This window comes from Salvelinus namaycush, chromosome 2 (assembly GCF_016432855.1).
Source record: "Salvelinus namaycush isolate Seneca chromosome 2, SaNama_1.0, whole genome shotgun sequence".
NCBI classification, from domain to species: Eukaryota; Metazoa; Chordata; class Actinopteri; order Salmoniformes; family Salmonidae; genus Salvelinus; species Salvelinus namaycush.
In genome coordinates, this window is record NC_052308.1 from 57,320,203 (window position 1) to 57,343,044 (window position 22,842).

General features: G+C 44.1%; 1 protein-coding gene across 1 annotated transcript in view; it reads left to right on the top strand.

Annotated features, from left to right (window-relative positions):
- Nucleotides 1-297: 297 nt before the first annotated feature.
- Nucleotides 298-22,842, top strand: part of LOC120064781 (sulfotransferase 6B1-like) — a 28,386-nt gene continuing 5,841 nt past the window's right edge. The window contains 7 exon segments of the mRNA XM_039015388.1: nucleotides 298-819; nucleotides 1,271-1,383; nucleotides 2,087-2,176; nucleotides 14,289-14,302; nucleotides 14,304-14,404; nucleotides 19,439-19,533; nucleotides 22,308-22,464. Coding sequence (XP_038871316.1) covers nucleotides 627-819; nucleotides 1,271-1,383; nucleotides 2,087-2,176; nucleotides 14,289-14,302; nucleotides 14,304-14,404; nucleotides 19,439-19,533; nucleotides 22,308-22,464 — 763 coding nt within the window. The 5' untranslated portion in view covers nucleotides 298-626.

The window sequence follows — 22,842 nt, forward strand, 5'->3', positions numbered from 1 at the left end:
AGGAAGACATTTTTAATGGAAAACTCTTAAGTTTTAAGTATCTTTTGAATCTGGCATTGAACAAGCTTTGTCAAGCTGATGTAGTCATGTAAAGGATACAAGCTTCATACATTTGTGACTGGAAAATGGAATGTAATCTTTGATAATCTCTTTCAACAGGCACACCCCAATATGCTTCAACTTAGATAACCCTCAACAAGAGAGAGTATAGTCACAGTGACAAAGCTATTTTCATGTGTTGACAGCTGTGTGAGTTGGCTGAGTATTGATGCATTGTTTGAGTAAGAGCAAGTATGAGTGTAAGTCAGTGTTAGTGTGTACGTCATTAACATTCCACGTGTGTTGTCCTTTGTTGCTTTTTCTTTCAAGAGTATTCCAATTTACTGAGACAAATCTAACCTACACTGGAGTTGAACTCTCACCCATTTTATGAGCAAGTGACTCTCTCCAAATCAGTCGACTGTGCATAGGGAACTAGTCCCTCCCTTCAACAATATCACACCAGTGAACTGGAAAGTCCTGTTTTACTGTATAGGCCGGGAACACAAATACTAACACCTTTTTTGTGCATCTCCATTGGGGTCTGAATACATAAATAGACTGTCATTAAGTCACCAGGACACAAAATGAGCAAACCAATGTCTGCGCAAGGCATGTCCAAAATGGAGGAGGCAAAGAATGTGAAGGATGAGAATAAGCTGTACTTGCATGAGGGGATCCTCTACTCTACAATCATGAGTCCCTCAGAAAATCTTGAAGGCTTGAAGAAGCTGGAGGGCAGACCCGATGACATTTTACTGGTGGCCTACCCAAAATGTGGTAAGTGCAACCATCCCTGCTGTTGTGGTAGTTAGCGTGAACTGGATTACATAGTGGAAATATTTTTTGCCATCAAATAAAGTGCAGAACACAGTACTGCTGTTATATAGTACTGGGCATGACAACATGTGTATAGGACTTAATACAAAATGTTTCTAGATCTAAGAAGCCAACAGTTGGTTGTTGAACATTAACAAATGTATCAAGAGCCCACAGGAGCATGTGCATTGGAATATGTCTCCTGTAACCACATCATGAGCATTCTTTGCAGAATCAATGTGTTCCAACTGCCACCCATGAAGATACTCAAACAAATTAGTTAGCCTTAAAAACATAGACCACATTGGACACAGGCTCACATTGTACACACACTTTTGTGGACACTATAAACTATATAGTCTGCCCTATACTGCTTTTGCCAGCAAAGCCCTAATTGAGTGTGCTTTTCCAGGGTTCAACTGGATGGTTGCTGTGCTACGCAAAATCATGGCTGCAGCCTCTGGGCAACAAGAAGTGTCTCAAATACCTCCACTGATGGAGTTTTTCTCTCCTGACATGCAGAAGGTATGTATACTTTAACAGTTTTCTATAACAGAACTAAGTCAATACCTAGTCAATCAAAATAGATCTCTTTATCAGACTTGCTTTCAATGACAATGACAGATCTTTAAATTAAATGTGATGTAAAAATTCCACCTAATAGACATACCCAAAAGTATTTTTACATTTTTTATTACTCGCTCACAGGAATCGCTAATTCTTGAAATTACTTTTGGTCGCTACCGATTGAGGTAAATCAGCCTTTAGTTTTTACGTGCCACACACTGAACAATTTCAGAATAACCTACAATAGGATGCACTAGTGCCTTTAGTGCATTTCAAGGTATTTGTAATCGACCTGTTCAAAGGAATTTTTATTTATTAACTAGGCAAGTCAAATCAAACATTTTATTTTTGTATTTCTCATGCTCCTGCCTTTGATTGTTATCATTCTGACACTGGTTAAGAGCATTGGTTCAGTAACCAAAAAGTCGCTGGTTCGAATCACCAAGCCTAAAAGGTGAAGAATCTATCAATGTGCCCTTGAGCAAGGCACTTAACCCTAATTGCTCCTGTAAGTCGCTCTGGATAAGATTGGCTGCTAAATGACCATTTCTTTTCATGTAATTTTTTACAAATGGTGTACCTTGTGGTTTTCTGCTGCATTTTGGTATGCCATATGATAAGCTACTAAAACCTTTGTCCTTTCCCTCTGTTTGTTTTCAAGGTGGTGGGGGAAATGCCCTCTCCGCGGTTACTGGGCACACATCTGCACCCTGATAACATCCCTGGCACTTTTATTGCGAAAAAAACAAAGGTCAGTGTTAATAACTTTACTAAAGAACATGTCACAATAACTTGAATCTAGCCTCCCTTCCATTGTGGAGTGCTTAATCTAATGCAGTGTGGCAATTTTTTCTTTTTCTTTTTAGAATAACAGGAAATTAATACGATATGAAAGTGACATCAATTTCACCTCTGTTTTTTGTAGGCTATGATTGAGCCTCAAATTTGTATTGTCAATGAAAACGCAGTAATTTAAGATATAAAATGTGTACTTATATTTATGGGTGAATTTACGTTTTCAATGTGTTTGATGGCCAAGAAGAAGCACGGAGCCGAAAAGTTACAACTGTTTAAATGGAACTACACACATGAACTACAACTCTCAGCAGCTGCGCAATGCCTCTCTTTCGACAGCTTGCCATTTGTATTTTTATTTACGTTTTTCAGAAAGTACAGGCTGGCGACGAACAGATAAAAAACAGCGTAATCTAATATAAAACACATAAAACGGCCTGTATCAAGTGGGTTCTTAGTCCTGTGAGTCCTCGGCTCAAGTAGGCATGCTCCAGCATGCTAGTTCAAATAAGACTTTTTAAACTTTTGGCAACGTGTCTTACTTCTTGAGCGTCAAATATTTATAAAAGGCATCAGTATAAGTAAATTAATCCGCAACTATCAATATATATGTATATACAGTGCATTCGGAAAGTATTCAGACCCCTTAACATTTTGTTTACGTTACTACCTTATTCTAAAATTGATTGCATCGTTTTTTCACCTCATCACTCTACACACAACACCCCATAATGCTAAAGAAAAACTGTTTTTTAGACATTTTTGCTCATTTACTCAGTACTTTGTTGAAGCACCTTTAGCAGCGATTACAGACTCGGCCCTTCTTGGGTATGACGCTACAAGCTTGGCACACCTGTATTTGGGGAGTTTCTCACATTCTTCTCTACAGATCCTCTCAATCTCTGTCAGGTTGGATGGGGAGCATCGCTGCACAGCTATTTTCAGGTCTCTCCAGAGATGTTCGATCAGGTTCAAGTACTGGGTCTGACTGGGCCACTCAAGGCCATTCAGAGACTTGTCTCGAAGCGACTCCTGCGGTGTCTTGGCTGTGTGCTTAGGGTCGTTATCCTGTTGGAAGGTGAACCTTCGCCACAGTCTGAGGTCCTGAGTGCTCTGGAGCAGCTTTTCATCAAGAATCTCTCTGTACTTTGCTCTGTCCATTTTTCCCTCGATCCTGGCTAGTCTCCTAGTCCCTGCCGCTGAAAAATATCCCCCACAGCATGATGCTGCCACCACCATGCTTCACCGTATGGATGGTGCCTGGTTTCCTCCAGATGTGATGCTTGGCATTCAGGCTAAAGAGTTCAGTCTTGGTTTCATCACACCAGAGAATCTTGTTTATCATGGTCTGAGAGCCTTTAGGTGCCTTTTGGCAAACTCCAAGTGGCCTATCATGTGCCTTTTACTGAGGAGTGGCTTCCGTCTGGCCACTCTACCATAAAGGCTTCTGTCTGGCCACTCTCACACAAAGGCCTGATTGGTGGAGTGCTGCAGAGATGGTTGTCCTTCTGGTAAGTTCTCCAATCTCCACAGAGGAACTCTAGAGCTCTGTCAGAGTAACCATCAGGTTCTTGGTGACCTCCCTGACCAAGTTCCTTCTCCCCCGATTGCTCAGTTTGGCCAGTCGGCCAGCTCTAGGAAGAGTCTTGCTGATTCCAAACTTCTTCCATTTAAGATTGATGGAGGCAACTGTGTTCTTGGGGACCTTTAATGCTGCAGAAATGTTTTGGTACCCTTCCCCATATCTGTGTCTCGACACAATACTGTCTCGGATCTCTACGGACAATTCCTTCAAACTCATGGCTTGGTTTTTGCTCTGACATACACACTGTGGGACCTTTTAAAGATAGTTGTGTGCCTTAACAAATCATGTCCAATCAATTGAATTTACCACAGGTGGACTCCAATCAAGTTGTATAAACATCTCAAGGATGAGCAATGGAAACAGGATGCACCTGAGCTCAATTTCAAGTCTCATAACAGAGTGTCTGAATACATGTAAATTTGCTCAAATTCAAAAAACCTGTTATCTCTTTGTCATTATGGGGTATTGTGTGTAGATTGCTGAGGAAAATGTTTTATTTCATCAATTTTAGAATAAGGCTGTAACGTAACAAAATGTGGAATACTTGAATACTTTCCGAAGGCACTGTAACAATAAACTGCATTCATCAATCTGACTCCAATATTGTGTGAATAAATGCAACAGGCCTTGTCTGTCTCTGGAGGAATCTAGTCAAGGTAGCGAACCTTGCATCACCACTCAGTATGATTGTAATGAACATGAATGTGTCTAACTTGCACCTTAAACCTCTTAAGGATTAGGGGTGGAGTTTACACTTTTGGGGAAAATCGTTCAAAATTTAAAACGGCCTCCTACTCAATTCTTGCTCGTACAATATGCATATTGTTATTAATATTGGATAGAAAACACTCTCTAGTTTCTAAAACAGTTCTAATTATTTCTCTAAGTGAAACAGAACTCTTTTTACAGCCCATTTCCTATCCGGAAGTGAGATTTCCAAAATCGAGGTCTCTCTTCAAGAGCTTGTCTATAAAAGGGCATGTCACTTATGACTGTAGAAACACGCCATACGCCTTCCCCTGGGTGTCATGCGGAAGTGAGAGCAGAAATGAGGTGATTATCTCGTTCAGGGATTGAATACAACCTCTTTGATTGAGAGGACCGCCATTTATTTTTTGTTGGGAGGCGCGAATTTGGACCTGGTATCGCCTCCTGGAAAACCGTCGTTATTGATGAATATGATCTCCGGCTTCGATTTTATTCGATACATGTCACAATATCATCCTAAAGTATGTTTTTTCAATATAGTTTAATTATATTATTGAAATTTATTCGGGACTTTAGACGTGATGCGTTGGAGGAATTTCTTCAAAAAGGAGAGGTTAGCGCCGCACTGCCAGTGTGCTTGCTAATTCAAGAGGGAAATAGTTCGGACTGGACCCAAACAAAGACGGTTCTGAACAAAGGACCCCTTGTACAACATTCTGATGGAAGATCAACAAAGATAAGGACCCAATTTGGGATGCGATTTCATATATCTGTCGAACTGTGCTATCGCTACGTTTGCCTTGAATCAATGCTGTTTTGTGCTAGCTATTGTAGTAAGCTAATATAACGATATATTGTGTTTTCGCTGTAAAACACTTAGAAAATCGGAAATATTGGCTATATTCACAAGATCTTTGTCTTTCATTTGCTATCCACCATATATTTTTCTGAAATGTTTTATGATGTGTAATTAGGTAGTTGACGTTGGTGTCTATTTACCCTGGCTACTCCCGTGCTATTTCTGACTGTAGCTATGATGGTAGCTATGATGGTAGCAGTAATGTAAAACTGATTTATAGCTCAAATATGCACATTTTTTTAACAAAACATAGATTTATTGTGTAACATGTTATAGGACTGTCATCTGAGGGAGTTGTTTCTAGGTTAGTTAGGTTGGTTCTAGGTTAGTTAGGTTGGCTTTGTGCATGCTACCTGCATGCTACCGGTGCTGTGAAAAATGTCTGTCTATCTTTTGTATTTGGTGGTGAGCTAACATAAATATACGTGGTGTTTTCGCTGTAAAACATTTTAAAAATCGGAAATATTGGCTATATTCACAAGATCTTTGTCTTTCATTTGCTATCCACCATATATTTTTCTGAAATGTTTTATGATGTGTAATTAGGTAGTTGACGTTGGTGTCTGTATTTACTCTGGCTACTCCCGTGCTATTTCTGACTGTAGCTATGATGGTAGCAGTAATGTAAAACTGATTTATAGCTCAAATATGCACATTTTTTTAACAAAACATAGATTTATTGTGTAACATGTTATAGGACTGTCATCTGAGGGAGTTGTTTCTAGGTTAGTTAGGTTGGTTCTAGGTTAGTTAGGTTGGCTTTGTGCATGCTACCTGCATGCTACCGGTGCTGTGAAAAATGTCTGTCCTCTTTTGTATTTGGTGGTGAGCTAACATAAATATACGTGGTGTTTTTGCTGTAATACATTTAAAAAATCGGACATGTTGACTGAATTCACAAGATGTGTATCTTTCATTTGCTGTATTGGACTTGTTAATGTGTGAAAGTTAAATATTTCTCCAAAATATTTTTTGAATTTCGCGCTCTGCCTTTTCAGTGGAATGTGGGAGGAGTTCCGCTAGCGGAACCCCTATCCTAGACAGGTTAATGCAATTATTAAGAGACTAGATACAAATAGCTAATTCTGACGACCAATGTTCTAGCATTATTTTATTGAGGCAAGCATATAGACAGCTACCAATAGACCTACTAAATTATAAACGTATAGCCAATTGAATAATGACTCTGTAAAACGAGGAATGCATTTACTCAATTCCACTAATAATTTATTAGTCACAAAATAATTGACACTCAAACAATTACATTGCACATGAAATACATGATACATCTTAGCCTGTCTGTGTTATTCTGTAATGTATCATGTAATATGTCTTCAGAATAATCTCTAAGAGGATAAACTTTGTGTGTGGTACACACAGGAGCTTGGTAGCTAGTTCTCAAAGCATAAAACAATTCACTGCTTCCCTTTTAACCAAATTCAAGCAGAAACTCACCCCCAACCTGAATTAGCATTTAAACTCAGCAAAAAAAGAAATGGCCCTTTTTCAGGACCCTGTCTTCCAAAGAGAAATCGTAAAAATCCAAATAACTTCACAGATCTTCATTGTAAAGGGTTTAAACACTGTTTCCCATGCTTTTTCAATGAACCATAAACAATTAATGAACATGCACCTGTGGAACGGTCGTTAAGACACTAACAGCTTACAGACGGTAGGCAATTGAGATCACAGTTATGAAAACTTTGGACACTAAAGAGGCCTTTCTACTGACTCTGAAAAACACCAAAAGAAAGAAAGTACTTAATGCAGCTGGTGGGTACACCAGATACTCACTGTTACTTTAGATTTTGACCCGCCCTTTGTTCAGGGACACATTATTCCATTTCTGTTAATCACATGTCTGTGGAACTTGTTCAGTTTTTGTCTCAGTTGATGAATCTTGTTATGTTCATACAAATGTTTACACATGTTAAGTTTGCTGAAAATGAACGCAGTTGAAAGTGAGAGGACGTTTCTTTTTTGGCTCAGTTTATTTGCACTTTGCTAGTAAAAACAAAAGACAGGAAAACACACCCAGTTTCTAATCTAATCATTCCAATTCAAATGACAGGAGCGCACCCCTGTGTCTCTCCTCTTTTTGAACTATCCACCATCCGACAAACAAAATAACACCGTTTCCCTGTAACAACAATAAATGCATAGAACTTACAGTACAATAAACATACAGTACAACATGTCAAAATGTATAGCTCTTTATAAACTCTTGAAACAATCCAAACATAAATGTAATTCACGCAGAAACATTCATTACGTTTTCATCTGTCTTCACACCTCCAACGGTGTCCATGCTCCCAGGGTTCTGGGGGAACGTCCCTTCCCGGAGAAAGCCACAGATAAGGTGTGTTTGATCACTGTGATAGCCTACAAATGGTCTGCCATCCAAACAATGTCATAAACTGTGATTGAGTCATCACGTTGTGCTCCCACGCCAGTAAGTCGCCAGTTGCGAGTATCACCTTCTCTCTTTCTTCCACTACATATTCCTCCCATTAGGCTTGTCCAATAACGCCTCTCGCTCAGACCACTCCCAGATTGTTCTTTACTAAGAAGCTATTTAGTCACTTTTTGACCATTTTAATTGAAAATAATCACAGTAAGGCACGTAGCCTTTTCCTGCAGACAATGACATAGTGGCCTAATGGAATATTATTCATATTTTTTATCATTTCGTAATTATACTGAACAAAAATATAAACTGCAACATGCAACAATTTCAATGATTTTACTGAGCTACAGTTCATATAAGGAAATCAGTCAATTGAAATTCATTAGGCCCTAATCTATGGATTTCACATGTATTTCACTGCAGGGGAGCAGCCTAGGATGGCATAGGCCCACCCACTTGAGAGGCAGGCCCAGCGAATTAGAATTCGTTTTTCCCCACAAAAGGGGTTTATTACAGACAGAAATGCTCCTCAGTTTCATCAGCTGTCCGGGTGGCTGGTCTCAGATGATCCCGCAGGTGAAGATGCCACATGTGGAGGTCCAGGCCTGGGGTGGTTACACGTGGTCTGCGTTTGTGAAGCAGGTTGGATGTATTACCAAATTCATTCAAGGGTTTTTCTTTATTTTTACTATTTTCTACATTGTAGAATAATAGTGAAGACATCAAAACTATGAAATAACACATATGGAATCATGTAGTAACCAAAAAAGTGTTAAACATATCAAAATATACTTTATATTTTAGATTCTTCAAAGTAACCACCCTTTGCCTTGATGACAGCTTTGCACACTCTTGTCATTTTCTCAATCAAATCAAATGTTATTTGACACATGCGCTGAATTCAACAGGTGTATCCCTTACTGTGAACCGCTTACTTACAAGCCCTTAACCAACAATGAAGTTCAAGAAATAGTGTTAAGAAAATATTTACTATATAAATTCAAAGTAACACAATGAAATTACATCACAATAACGAGGTTATCTCAAATCAAATTGTATTTGTAACATGCGCCGATTATACAACAAGTGTAGACTTATCTGTGGAATGCTTACTTACAAGCCCTAACAATGCAATTCAAGAAGAGTTAAGAAAATATTTACCAAGTAGACTAAAATAAAAAGTCATAATAAAAAGTAACACAATAAGAATAAGAATAACGAGGCTATATACAAGGGGGCACTGGTACCGAGTCAATGTGTGGAGGTACAGGTTAGTTGAGGTAATTTGTACATATAGTGACTATGCTTGGAAGAGAAGTGTGGGGGGGGGGGGGGGGGGGGGGCTTTCCTCTGACACCGCCTATTAGATAGGTCCTGGATGGCAGGAAGCTTGGCCCCAGTGATGTACTGGGCCGTTCGCACTACCCTCTGTAGTGCCTTACGGTCAGATGACGAGCAGTTGCCATACCAGGCAGTGATGCAACCGGTCAGGATGCTCTCGGTGAGGCAGCTGTAAAACCTTTTGAGGATCTGGGGACCCATGCCAAATCTTTTCAGTCTCCTGAGGGGTAAAAGGATTTGTTGTGCCCTCTTCACGAATGTCTTGGTATGTTTGGACCATGATAGTTTGTTGGTAATGTGGACAACAAGGAACATGAAACTCTCGAGCTGCTCCACTACAGCCCTGTCAATGTTAATGGGGGCCTGTTCGGCCTGCCTTTTCCTGTAGTCCACGATCAGCTCCTTTGTCTTGCTCACATTGAGGGAGAGGTTGTTGTCCTGGCACCACATTGCCAGTTATCGGACCCCCTCCCTATAGGCCGTCTCATCGTTGTCGGTGATCGTCAGCAAACTTGATGGTGTTGGAGTCGTGTTTGGCAACGCTGTCGTGGGTGAAAAGGGAATACAGACGTGTTGTTGCCTACTCTTACCACCTGGGGCGGCCCGTCAGGAAGTCCAGGATCCAGTTGCAGAGGGAGGTGTTTAGTCCCAGAGTCCTTAGCTTAGTGATGAGCTTCAAGGGCACTATGGTGTTGAACGCTGAGCTGTAGTTGATGAACAGAATTCTCACATAGATGTTCCTTTTGTCCAGGTGAGAAAGGGCAGTGTGGAGTGCGATTGAGATTGCGTCATCTGTGGATCTGTTGGGGTGGTATGCGAATTGGAGTGGATCTAGGGCAGCGCTGCCCAGCCCTCTTCCTGGAGATCTACTGTCCTGTAGGTTTTCAGTACATCCCTAATTTAGCATATCTGATAAAGCTAGTTAAGGTCTTATTGAGCAGCTAATTAGTAGAATCAGGTGTTAAATTAGGGTAGGACTGAACCCACAGGATGGTAGATCTACTGGAAGAGTGTTGGGCAGCCCTGGTCTAGAGTGTCCGGGAGGATACTGTTGATGTGAGCCATGACCAGCCTTTCAAAGCACTTGATGGCTACCGACATGAGTGCCACGGGGCAGTAATCATTTAGGCAGGTTACCTTCGCTTCCTTGGGCACAGGGACTATGGTGGTCTGCTTGAAACATGTAGGTATTACAGACTTGGTCAGGGAGAGGTTGAAAATGTCAGTGAAGACCCTTGACAGTTGGTCCACGCATGCTTTGAGTACACGCCCTGGTAATCCGTCTGGCCCAGCGGCTTTGTGAATGTTGACCTGTTTAAAGGTTTTGTTCGGCTACCGAGAGCATTATCACACAGTCATCCAGAACAGCTGGTGCTCTCGTGCATGCTTTGGTGTTGCTTGCCTCGAAGCGAGCATAAAAGGCATTTACCTCGTCTGGTAGGCTCAAAGGGGGTACCGGTACCGAGTACAAGTGGTACCGGTATACAGGGTTTACCGGTACCGAGTCAGTGTGCGGGGGTACATGTTAGTCAAGGTAGTATGTACATGTAGGTTGGGGTAAGGTGACTATGCAAAGATAATAAACAGTGAGTAGCAGCAGTGTAAAAACTAAGGGGGGGGGGGGGGGGTCAATGTTAATAGTCCGGGTAGCCATTTGATTAATTGTTCATCAGTCTTATAGCTTGGGGGTAGAAGCTTCACCTGGAATGCTTTTCAAACAGTCCAACTCATCCCAAACCATCTCAATTGGGTTTAGGTCAGGTGATTGTGGAGACCAGTTCATCTGATGCAGCACTCCATCACTCTCATTCTTGGTAAAATAGCCCTTACACAGCCTGGAGGTGTGTTGGGTCATTGTCCTGTTGAAAAACAAATGATAGTCCCACTAAGCACAAACCAGATGGGATGGCGTATTGCTGCAGAATGCTGTAGTAGCCATGCTGGTTAAGTGTGCCTTGAGTTCTAAATAAATCATTGACAGTGTCACCAACAAAGCACCCCCACACCATCACACCTCCTCCTCCATACTTCACGGTGGGAACTACACATGCAGAGATAATCCGTTCACCTACTCTGCATCTCACAAAGACATGCCCGTTGGAACCATTGATCTCAAATTTGGACTCATCAGGCCAAAGGACAGATTTCCACCTGTCTAATGTCCATTGCTCGTGTTTCAAGTCTCTTCTTCTTATTGGTGTCCTTTTAGTAGTGGTTTCTTTTCAGCAATTCGACTATGAAGGCCTGATTCACGCAGTCTCCTCTGAACAGTTGATGTTGATGTGTCTGTTACTTGAACTCTGAAGCATTTATTTGGGCTTCAATTTCTGAGGCTGGTAACTCGAAAGAACTTATCCTCTACAGCAGAGGTTACTCTGGGTCTCCATTCCTGTGGCGGTCCTTATGAGAGCCAGTTTCATCATAGCGATTATATGTTTTTTGCGACTGCACTTGAAGAAACTTTCAAAGTTCCTGAAATTTCCCAGATTGACTGACCTTCATGTCTTGAGGTAATGATGGACTGTTGTTTCTCTTTGCTTGTTTGAGCTGTTCTTGCCATAATAAGGAATTGGTATTTTACCAAATAGGGCTACCACCCCTACCTTGTCACAACAACTGATTGGGTCAAACACATTAAGAAGGAAATAAATTCCACAAATTAACTTAACAAAGCACACTTGTTAATTGAAATGGATTCCAGGTGACTAGCTCATGAAACTGGTTGAGAGAATGCCGAGTGTGCAAAGCTGTCATCAGGGCAAAGGATGGCTACTTTGAAGAATCTCAAATATAAAATATAGTTTGATTTGTTTAACACTTTTTTGGTTACTACCTGATTCCATATGTGTTGTTTCATAGTTTGTCTTCACTATTATTCTACAATGCAGAAAATAGTACAAATAATGAAAAACCCTTGAATGAGTAGGTGTCCAAACTTTTGACTGATACTGTATATAAAGTGTAATATTGGGATGCAAACTCAAAATGGATGTCACGCCCTGACCATAGAGAGCTTTTTATTCTCTATGTTGGTTAGGTCGGCGTGTGACTAGGGTGGGTGATCTAGGTGATTATATATCTATGTTTGGCCTGGTATAGTTCCCAATCAGAGGCAGCTGTTTATCGTTGTCTCTGATTGGGGATCATATTTAGGCAGCCATTTCCCCATTGTGCTTTGTGGGATCTTGTCTATGTATAGTTGCCTGCGAGGACTACGTTAGCTTCACGTTTCGTGCTTTATTGTTTTTCTTTGAGTTTCTCGTCCAAATAAAGAGGATGGAAACATACCACGCTGCATCTTGGTCCACTCATTATAACGAGCATGACAGAAGATCCCACCACAAACGGACCAAGCAGCGTGGCCATGAGGAGCAGACATCCTGGACATGGGAGGATATCTTGGACGGTAAGGGATCCTGGACGTGGGAGGAGATCCTGGCAGGAAAGGGAGCAGACGGAGGCAGCGAGGGAGGAACAACGACAACACTGGGGTTCGCGGCCACGACGGGAGCCCGAGAGGCAGCCTCAAAAAACAATTTGAGGGGGGCACACAGGGTGGTTGGCGGAGCCAGGTTTTGAACCAGAGCCAACTCCCCGTACTCACCGTGGGGAGCATGTGACCGGTCAGGCACCATGTTTGGCAGTGATACGCACTGTGTCTCCAGTGCGCATTCACAGCCCAGTGCGTCCTGTGCCAGCTCTCCGCACTTGCCGTGCGAAGGTGGTCATTTGTCCAGGACGCGTTGTGCCAGCTCTACGCTCCAGGCCTCCAGTGCGCCTCCACAGTCCAGTACGTCCTGTGCCTCCTCCCCGCACTCACCCTGAGGTGCGTGTCACCAGCCCGGTGCCACCTGTACCGGCCCCATGCATCAGGCCTCCAGTGCGCCTCCCCAGTCCAGTACGTCCTGTGCCTGCTCCACTCGTTCGCCCTGAGGTGCGTGTCACCAGCCCGGTACCACCAGTGCCGGCCCCACGTACCAGGCTTCCGGCGACGATCCCCAGTCCAGAGCTTCCGGCGACAGTTCCCAGTCCAGAGCTTCCGGCGACAGTTCCCAGTCCAGAGCTTCCGGCGACAGTTCCCAGTCCAGAGCTTCCGGTGACGTTTCACGGTCCGGAGCTTCCGGCGACGTTTCACGGTCCGGAGCTTCCGGCGACGTTTCACGGTCCGGAGCTTCCGGCGACGTTTCACGGTCCGGAGCTTCCGGCGACGTTTCACGGTCCGGAGCTTCCGGCGACGATCCCCGCACCAGAGCCGCCATTGAAGATGACGTATCCGCGAGTGGAGTGGATGACGTATTATGCGTCTGGATTAGAAACTATATTTTCCCCCCACTTCTAAAACCAAAGTTGCGCCCCTGCGTAGAATGAATGACACATTTTCATTTTAGCTATTGTATTCCTCTTATTCCAATACAAATGTCAATTATACATCCTGTGGACACTTTCATTTGAAATTGAAGTCTTGTGTTGGAATTATAGAGCAATATATCTCAATTCTAGAATAAATAAAAGTTCGGAAGGTAGAGTGAGCTTTCCTAAAGATAGGCAAATGATCCTGAGATGTGTAAAATAAATACTTTGACGTAATGTGGAATAAATCCAGCCAATCAGGCAGGGGTATTACACTTCCCCTGGAGTTGACAGGGGTTGCATCTTTTGTGTCTGAATCTGAATTGACTTTTGTATGAGTGTTGGACTTCATAATTAAACACATATTTGTAGGTTAAAAACTGGAATCCTTAATGGTGAAACTGCCATTTCCATTTGCGATATTACAACAACAAAAGTTCATGCAAAAACATTAACCTTATTTTTTTTACGAACGTCATTGCACACGTGATGGAACAGAAAATATGTACTGCATGTTACACAACGCTCCTCACCTCGGTGGGGTGGACAGTGGCTGTTTCCCCCTACTGCGGATTCCATTTTAGGATGCAGATTCCAAGTGACTGAACTTACGGTAGATAAGTAAGCTAATAATGTTAGTCATCTGCTATTGTAGGCAACTAACTAACCAACATGTTCACTGCAAAATATTCTTCCTGAGAAATGCCTGAAAATATTCTGTCCATGTTCATCTGAATTATGTTGTGGTTTTACATCAAACTTTAGAACTCAATTGCACCAATAGTATAACAATTATCTGTGGTAACTTTGACTTGCAGATGCTGGTTGTGTTCCGATACAGTCGTATCATACTACCACTTCATGAACACAAACCCTGTTTTGCCTAATGCCAAATCCTGGGATTCATTTTTCACAGACTTCATGGAGGGTGAAGGTGAGAATTTGTATTTATTTTATTTTACCTTTATTTAACTAGGCAAGTCAGTTAAGAACAAATTCTTATTTTCAATGACGGCCTAGGAACAGTGGGTTAACTTCCTTGTTCAGGGGCAGAACGACAGATTTTTACCTTGTCAGCTTGGAGATTCGAGCTGACAAGGTCCAACGATCTAACCACTAGGCTACCTGCCGATTTTAAAGAACAACTCAACACATTCGTATTGTTTGAAAGAAATGCAGTGTCATGTTGGATAGGCTGGATGTAATGAATAGCACAACTAGAAAATTACATTTCTTAAATAACATTTCTGTGCTTTCTAGCTGGTCTTAAATGATTTATGGTTGTGAAATAAGTTTTAATAGTGGTAGTGACCGCTGTAGTAATGGCAGTGACTGGTTATAGTTGAATAAATTGGTAGAGGGAAAGATTGCCAGCCAAAGAAATCAAATAATAATAACTAGAAAAGTACATTTCCTAAAGAAAATGTGGTGTGGCGCTAGCTTGTTATAAAGTATTTATGAAAAAGTTTAGAAAATTGTAATATTGTTTTAATGTTTGTAGCTGAAATGGTTTGAGTGGTAACATTTAAAATGTCTACTACTGTGTTCTTATTTTTGGCATTGAATCCATTAAGTGTTATGCTAATTTATGGTAATTACCACTGTTTATAAACTTTATTAAGAATGTGAAGACAGGATAGCCTGAACATGAGAACATTGCTCAATGGGTGACATGTCTGGTGAGTATGCAGGCCATGGGAAAAAATGGGACATTTTCAGCTTCCAGGAATTGTGTATAGATGCTTGGGACATGGGGCTGTGCATTATCATGCTGAAACATGAGGTGATGGTGGCGGATGAATGGCACAACAATGGTCCTCAGGATCTCATCACTGTATCTCTGTGCATTCAATTGCCATCGATAAAATGTAATTCGTTGTCCGTAGCTTATGCCTGCTCATACCATAACCCCACCGCCACCATGGGGCACTCTGTTCACAACGTTGACATCAGCAAACTGCTCACCCACACGACGCCATACACTTGGTCTGTGGTTGTGGCATGTTGGACGTACTGCAAAATTCTTTAAAATGACAGCTTATTCATAAGCCGCCTCAAATGAATATTACATTCTCTAGCAACAGCTCTGGTGGACATTCCAGCAGTCAGCATGCTGTAACGGCAGTCTAAGTCGTCCTCCTCCTCAGATGAGGAGAGGCGAGAAGGATCGCAGGACCAATGTGCAGCGTGGTAAGTTTCCATAATTTAATGACATGAAAACTAGACAAGAATACAAAACAACAAAAGTACTAACCGTCACAGTCCCGTGTGGCACAAACACTGACACAGGAGACAACCACCCACAAAATCCCCAACACAAAACAAGCCACCTATATATGATTCTCAATCAGGGACAACGATTGACAGCTGCCTCTGATTGAGAACCATATTAGGCTGAACACAGAAACAGACAAACTAGACACACAACATAGAATGCCCACCCAGCTCACGTCCTGACCAACACTAAAACAAGCACAACACATAAGAACTCTGGTCAGGACGTTACAGTACCCCCCTCCTGAGGTGCGGACTCCGAACGCACGCCTAAAACTCAAGAGGAGGGTCTGGGTGGGCATCTGTCCGCGGTGGCGGCTCCGGCGCAGGACGAGGACACCACTCCACCATTGTCTTTGTCCCCCTCCTTAGCGTCCTTTGAGTGGCAACCCTCGCCCCCGACCTTGGCCTAGGAATCCTCACCAAGGTCCCCACTAAATTTAGGAGACAGCTCAGGACAGAGAGGTAGCTCAGGACAGAGAGGTAGCTCAGGACAGAGAGGTAGCTCAGGACAGAGAGGCAGCTCAGGACAGAGAGGCAGCTCAGGACAGAGAGGCAGCTCAGGACAGAGAGGCAGCTCAGGACAGAGAGGCAGCTCAGGACAGAGAGGCAGCTCAGGACAGAGAGGCAGCTCAGGACAGAGAGGCAGCTCAGGACAGAGAGGCAGCTCAGGACAGAGAGGCAGCTCAGGACAGAGAGGCAGCTCTGGACAGAGAGGCAGCTCTGGACAGAGAGGCAGCTCTGGACAGAGAGGCAGCTCTGGACAGAGAGGCAGCTCCGGACAGAGAGGCAGCTCCGGACAGAGAGGCAGCTCCGGACAGAGTGGCAGCTCCGGACAGAGTGGCAGCTCCGGACAGAGTGGCAGCTCCGGACAGAGTGGCAGCTCCGGACAGAGTGGCAGCTCCGGACAGAGTGGCAGCTCCGGACAGAGTGGCAGCTCCGGACAGAGTGGCAGCTCCGGACAGAGTGGCAGCTCCGGACTGAGTGGCAGCTCCGGACTGAGTGGCAGCTCATGACTGGAGGGCAGCTCATGACTGGCTAGCGGCTCTGGCGGCTCCTGACTGGCGGGCGGCTCTGGCGGCTCCTGACTGGCGGGCGGCTCTGGCGGCTCCTGACTGGGTGGCGGCTCTGGCAGCTCCTGACTGGCGGACGGCTCTGGCGGCTCCTGACTGACAGACGGCTCTGGCGGCTCCTGACTGACGGGCGGCTCTAGCGGCTCCTGACTGACGGGCGGCTCTAATGGCTCGGGTGGCGCTGGGCAGACGGATGGCTCAGATGGCGCTGGGCAGACGGATGGCTCAGATGGCGCTGGGCAGACGGATGGCTCAGATGGCGCTGGGCAGACGGAAGGCTCAGATGGCGCTGGGCAGACGGGCAGCGCATGCGGCGTTGAGCAGACGGGCAGCGCAGGCGGCGTTGAGCAGACGAGCAGCGCAGGCGGCGTTGAGCAGACGAGCAGTGCAGGCGGCGTTGGGCAGATGGCCGACTCTGACCTGCTGAGGCGCACAGTAGGCCTGGTGCGTGGTGCCGGAACTGGTGGTACCGGACTGGAGACCCGCACCTCAAGGCTAGTGCGGGGAGCAGGAACAGTGCGTACAGGGCTCTGGAGACGCACAGGAGGCTTAGTGCATGGTGCCGGAACTGGAGGTACTGGGCTGGAGACACGAACCACAGGGAGAGTGCATGGAGGAGGAACAGGGCTCTGGAGACGCACTGGAAGCCTGGTGCGTGGTGTAGGCACTGGTGGTACTGGGCTGGGGCGGGAAGGTGGCGCCGGATTTACCGGACCGTGAAGGAGTACACGAGCTCGTGAACACCGAGCCTGCCCAACCTTACCAGGTTGAGTGTTCCCCGTAGCCCTGCCAGTGCGGCGAGGTGGAATAGCCCGCACTGGGCTATGCTGGCGAACCGGGGACACCCTAAGTAAGGCTGGTGCCATGTACACCGGCCCGAGGAGACGTACTGGAGGCCAGATGTGTTGAGCCGGCTTCATGGCACCTGGCTCAATGCCCACTCTAGCCCGGCCAGTGCGGCGAGGTGGAATAGCCCGCACTGGGCTAAGCACGCGTACTGGGGACACCGTGCGCTCCACCGCATAACACGGTGTCTGACCAGTACGACGCCCTCTCACTCCACGGTAAGCCCGCGAAGTTGGCGCAGGTCTCCTACCTGACTTCGCCACACTCCCCTTTATCCCCCCCCCAAGAAATGTTTGGGTGAGCCTCTCGGGCTTCCAGCCGCTCTGCCTTGCTAGCGCCTCATAATGCAGCCTCTTCGCTTTCGCTGCCTCCAGCTCCGCTTTGGGGCGGCGACACTCCTCTGGCTCTGCCCAGGGTCCTTTACCGTCTAGGATTTCCTCCCATGTCCATTCCTCCTTGTACCGCTGCTGCTGTCGCTGCTGCCCGTTTCCACGCTGCTTGGTCCGGGTTAGGTGGGTGGTTCTACAGTTGACGTTACACATGCCAACTGCACACTGCCTCAAATCTTGAGACATGTGGCATTGTATTGTGTTTGACAAAACTGCACATTTTAGAGTGGCCTTTTATTCTCCCCAGCACAAGATGCACCTGTGTAATAATCATGCTGTTTAATCATATGCCACATCTGTCAGGTGGATGGATTATTTTGTTAAAGGAGAAATGCTCACAAACCGGGATGTAAACACATGAAACATAGGACCAACACTTTACATTTTTGTTAGGTGTAGTTAAAGTATGAATGCTATAAAAAGCCTTTCTCAAGCAACCCGAGTTGGGGCGGTCTGGACACATGGTTAGTTTTTTGTTAATTGCGTAAATTGTTTAACTCTAAAGCTGACAAATCAAACAACAGTATGAGCATGTAAGAAATCTACAATTGTGCTTTGCTTTACAAGCACACCTAATAAGAGTATGTAAAAGTTCTAAAGTGGTCTTGCTTTCAACAAGCACTGTATATCTATTTGGGATTTTCTAAAGCTAGCTAGCGTCAGTTAGCTTCACATTCCAACTCCGCTTAAGCTTAATGAAGCCGTTTTTATAACAATATCAAATCACTTGTGTAACAATTCAAGTGGAACTGACAGCGTTTCAGCAAAATGAAATATTGTTCATATACACCCCCAGGAAGAATGATGCATTTTTGTTTTTAGATTTTCTGACAAGTGAGCATTTTCATACATTCATAGAATGTTTGGGAAATATTTCTCACAAATATAGGTAGGACTGGTCTGAGTGGCTAGGAGAAAACTGAAAACTAGCTGTTGGCAGACAGGTTTTAAAAAGTAGTTATAGGAAATAATTTTTTTAATACTTTGAAATAGAAGTAATTAGTTTTACCACAAAAATACTAATATGTAAATACACATGTATTTGAACCCAGAGTCTGGCTGAAGGACAATCAGCACAATGTTTACAGACATTTCCGTTTTTAAACCTTTGAGCTGCTCTGTGTAATGTTTATTATGCGGGTTAAAAATACAAAATAAATGTTTTAGCTGGCTACGTCTGGCACATTTACAGAAATCTTCATTGATGTCAGATCCCTGTCCGATAAATGCAATTAATGAAAATTAAATTCTTTCCACAGTATCGCACTAACAAATGGATAATCACACTATAGTTATGGTACAATACAGCACACTACAAAAACATTATGTACAGTCACATGACTGCTGAATGGATTGACCTTATGGTATTTGTTTCTTTTTTTACAGTGGCTTGGGGCTCTTACTTCAACCATGCCCTCGCCTGGGAGAAACTAATGGACAATCCTAACATATTGATGGTCACTTATGAGCAAATGAAGGAGGTAAAACCCATATTGTGTATAGGGTTGCAAAAATAGTGAATATTTGTAACGGAGACGCTGGGAGTCGAGAAGCAAGTGAAGGGGGTGAGTGTAATACAATAAACATGAAGGCTCTCCATACCTGTGATGTGAATTGGAGGCCACGGTCGGAGACGATGTCCTCCGGAAGGCCATCGTGCCGAAAGACCTGCTGGAACAGTGCCTCAGCGACCTGGAGAGCCGTAGGGAGACCAGAGAGAGGGATAAAATGACAGGATTTGGAGAATCTATCCACAACCACCAAAATGGTGGTGAAACTGTCAGAGGAGCGAAGATCAGTGACAAAATCAATGGATAGATGAGACCAGGGACGCTGAGGCACGGGAAGGGGCAGGAGTTTCCCTGCTGGAGTGTGGGCACAGACAGAACAGGAGTTGACTTAGCGAATAACATCCTGCGCCAAGGTGGGCCACCAATAGAGAGATTGAATGGTACATCTGATCTATGGATGTCCAGTGATGACAGCTGTGTGTGCCCAGGTCAGCAACCGATCCCTTATCCCCATGGGAATGTAGATGCGCTCAGGAGGACAGGTAGTGGGTGCGTGTTTCCTCTCCAGAGCCTGGAGAATGTCCACATCTACGTCCCAGACCACAGGGGCTACGACTCAAGAGGGTATGGGAAAGCAAGTCCTCTGGCATGCGGTTTCCCAGTCCGTGATTCTCATCCTTGACCATGAGATGGTGGGGTTATGGCGTTTGAGCCATGGTAGGCCGAGGATGATCTTGTGAACTGATGCACTAATGAAGAGAATGTTTTCCAGGTTAATGGACTCTACGGTGAGTTGTGTGTGTGATGGTTCCGGATCCTAGTGGCCAATTTATTAAGGGCTTGGACGGGAAACGAAGAGGAGAGCGTGTATAAGGTGATGTTCAGAGAGGAGGTAACGGTCTGGTCAATAAAGTTCCCCGCGGCACCGGAATCCACTAGCACTTTAGAAACAGTACATGACGGACAGCCAGCTAGTGTGATCAACACTGAAAAGGGTTTGGCAGAAAATTATGAAGATTGGATACTCACACCTTCCCCAGGAGGTGGAAGATCACGTGACTATCCCTCTGCTCTTGTGGATCCCGAGTTGGGACGTAACGGACACTGCTGAAATTGGGGGCCTCCTTGACCACAATAAGGAAAGAGCCCCAGCAGTTTCCGTCTGCTTCGCTCAGCCGTGGGGAGACATGTGACCTTCACCTCCATCGGTTCAGGCTCTGCTACAGATTCGTCACTGAGGGAGGGAGAGAAGTGATGAGGGTACCAACGCTCCCGAAGTAGGTTATCCAAATGGATGTCCATCGTGATGAGTGTGTCCAATGAGAGGCTGTCATCTCTACATGCCAGTTCATCTTGACCTCCTCACGCAGTCCTCTTCTGAATAACGTATGGAGTGCTGGCTCATTCCATCTGCTGAATGCTGCTACTGTCCGGAAGGTGAGCGCGTACTCGACAGTCTGATCATCCTTCCGTAGTTGAAGTAGGCGCTCACTCCCCTCTCTGTCCTCCAGTGGATGGTCAAAGATACCTCTGAACAGAGCCATGAACCCCTCATACGAAGCCAGTGCCTCCTCTCCTCTCTCCCAGACTGCCGTAGCCCACACCCGCCCAGTCAGCAGAGAAATAACCGTAGCAAACTTGGACCTCTCGGTGGTGGGAATTCCCATATGGTGTGCAAAATAGAGGGAGCACTGGAGTAGGTAGCCACTGCATTTAGATGGGGTTCCGTCATATTTGTCCGGGAGAGACAAACAGGCATCGCTGACCTGGGCAGACTGCTGAACGGACTGGTGTGCTGGCTCGATACAAAACAAGAGTAGCATCAGGACATGAAACACATAACTAATACTGCCTGGGGAATGGAACAAAGGGAGTGACAGATATAGGGGAGGTAATCAGTGAAGTGATGGAGTCCAGGTGTGTCTCATGAGGCGCAGGTGCGCGTAACGGTGGTGCCAGATGTGCGTAATGATGGTAATCAGAGCCAGTGATTAGTAAACCGGCCATGTCGAGCGCCGGAGAGGGGGAGCGGGTGTAGACGTGAAAATATTAGGCCTAACTTTTGAAATGTACCAGTAAACTACCAGATTTTTTTTGAGTTTTCATAACATGTTAAAGATATAAAATAATACAATAAAATGTTTTTAATATAAAATAATTGATTCACAAAGCTGTATAACATAATCTTAAATATAACCAATCAATTTACTGAATACCGTTGTTTACCATGAGGGTTTCAGCATGGAATATCCTCTATATTTTATTTTACTATGCCAATATATCTTTGCTGTAAATGTTTTTGGGCCGAACCGGTCGGCAGTTGTGAGAAGTCAATAGTTGGAAGAGTTCCAGAGATAATTGGAAATTACATTTTTTCATTAATTAGGCTCTCTTGAACCACATGGTCTAACTACTAGACACATATAGACAAATATATATATATATATATTAAGACGTTAATAAAAATATTCAGGTATAGACAGATGTTTGTATTATGTTAATTAAATTGACTCACGGGTGCATCAATCGACACTAAGGATTTTAATTAACAACATTTCCGATGTGGTAAATTACTGGGAGATTTACAATCCTAATTATGTGTGAGTAATGTACATTTATATGTCATTAACATTCAATTTTATCGTTGTCTTACATCACATTGATGTCCTCCTGGCTTTTTTGAGAGTTGTGGAATGCACAAAGTTGGATGTAAAAGAGTAAACTCCACTCTGTTTATTCTTCAGAATCTAGGTCAGGGGGTGCAGCAGATATCCAAGTTCTTTGGTTTCCCATTGACTGAAGAGCAAGTCCAGACAATTGCAGGGCAGAGCACCTTCAATGCTATGAAGGACAGTTCCAAGAACACCCATGGAAAACATGGCAATGTGTTTTTCCGAAAAGGTAAGTTCATAATAATTCTAATAAATTGTATTCACAAAATGTTGTTAATGTTGTAAAACAAAAACGTTACTTTATTCCTCTCATTATTGTCCCCCACGATGAAATCAGGTAGGGGATTGTGGAATGGTCTCGGTCCGTAATTTACTTAAATAATTTACTGAATCACACCAGTGAAGAGGTGAAGTCAGGGATAACTTGGGCCAAAATCTGTCTTTCTAGCAGTTGGTGTTTTTGTATGGAGGTCAATGAGAATGTCAAATCGCTCCGTCATTTCCTGGTTGCTAAAATTCTAATAGTTTGCCTAATTTCAGTTTATGTGACAAAACAAGCCGTCATTGTGTAGAGAATCCTTTTACCATCTGAACCGCTGTGAAATAT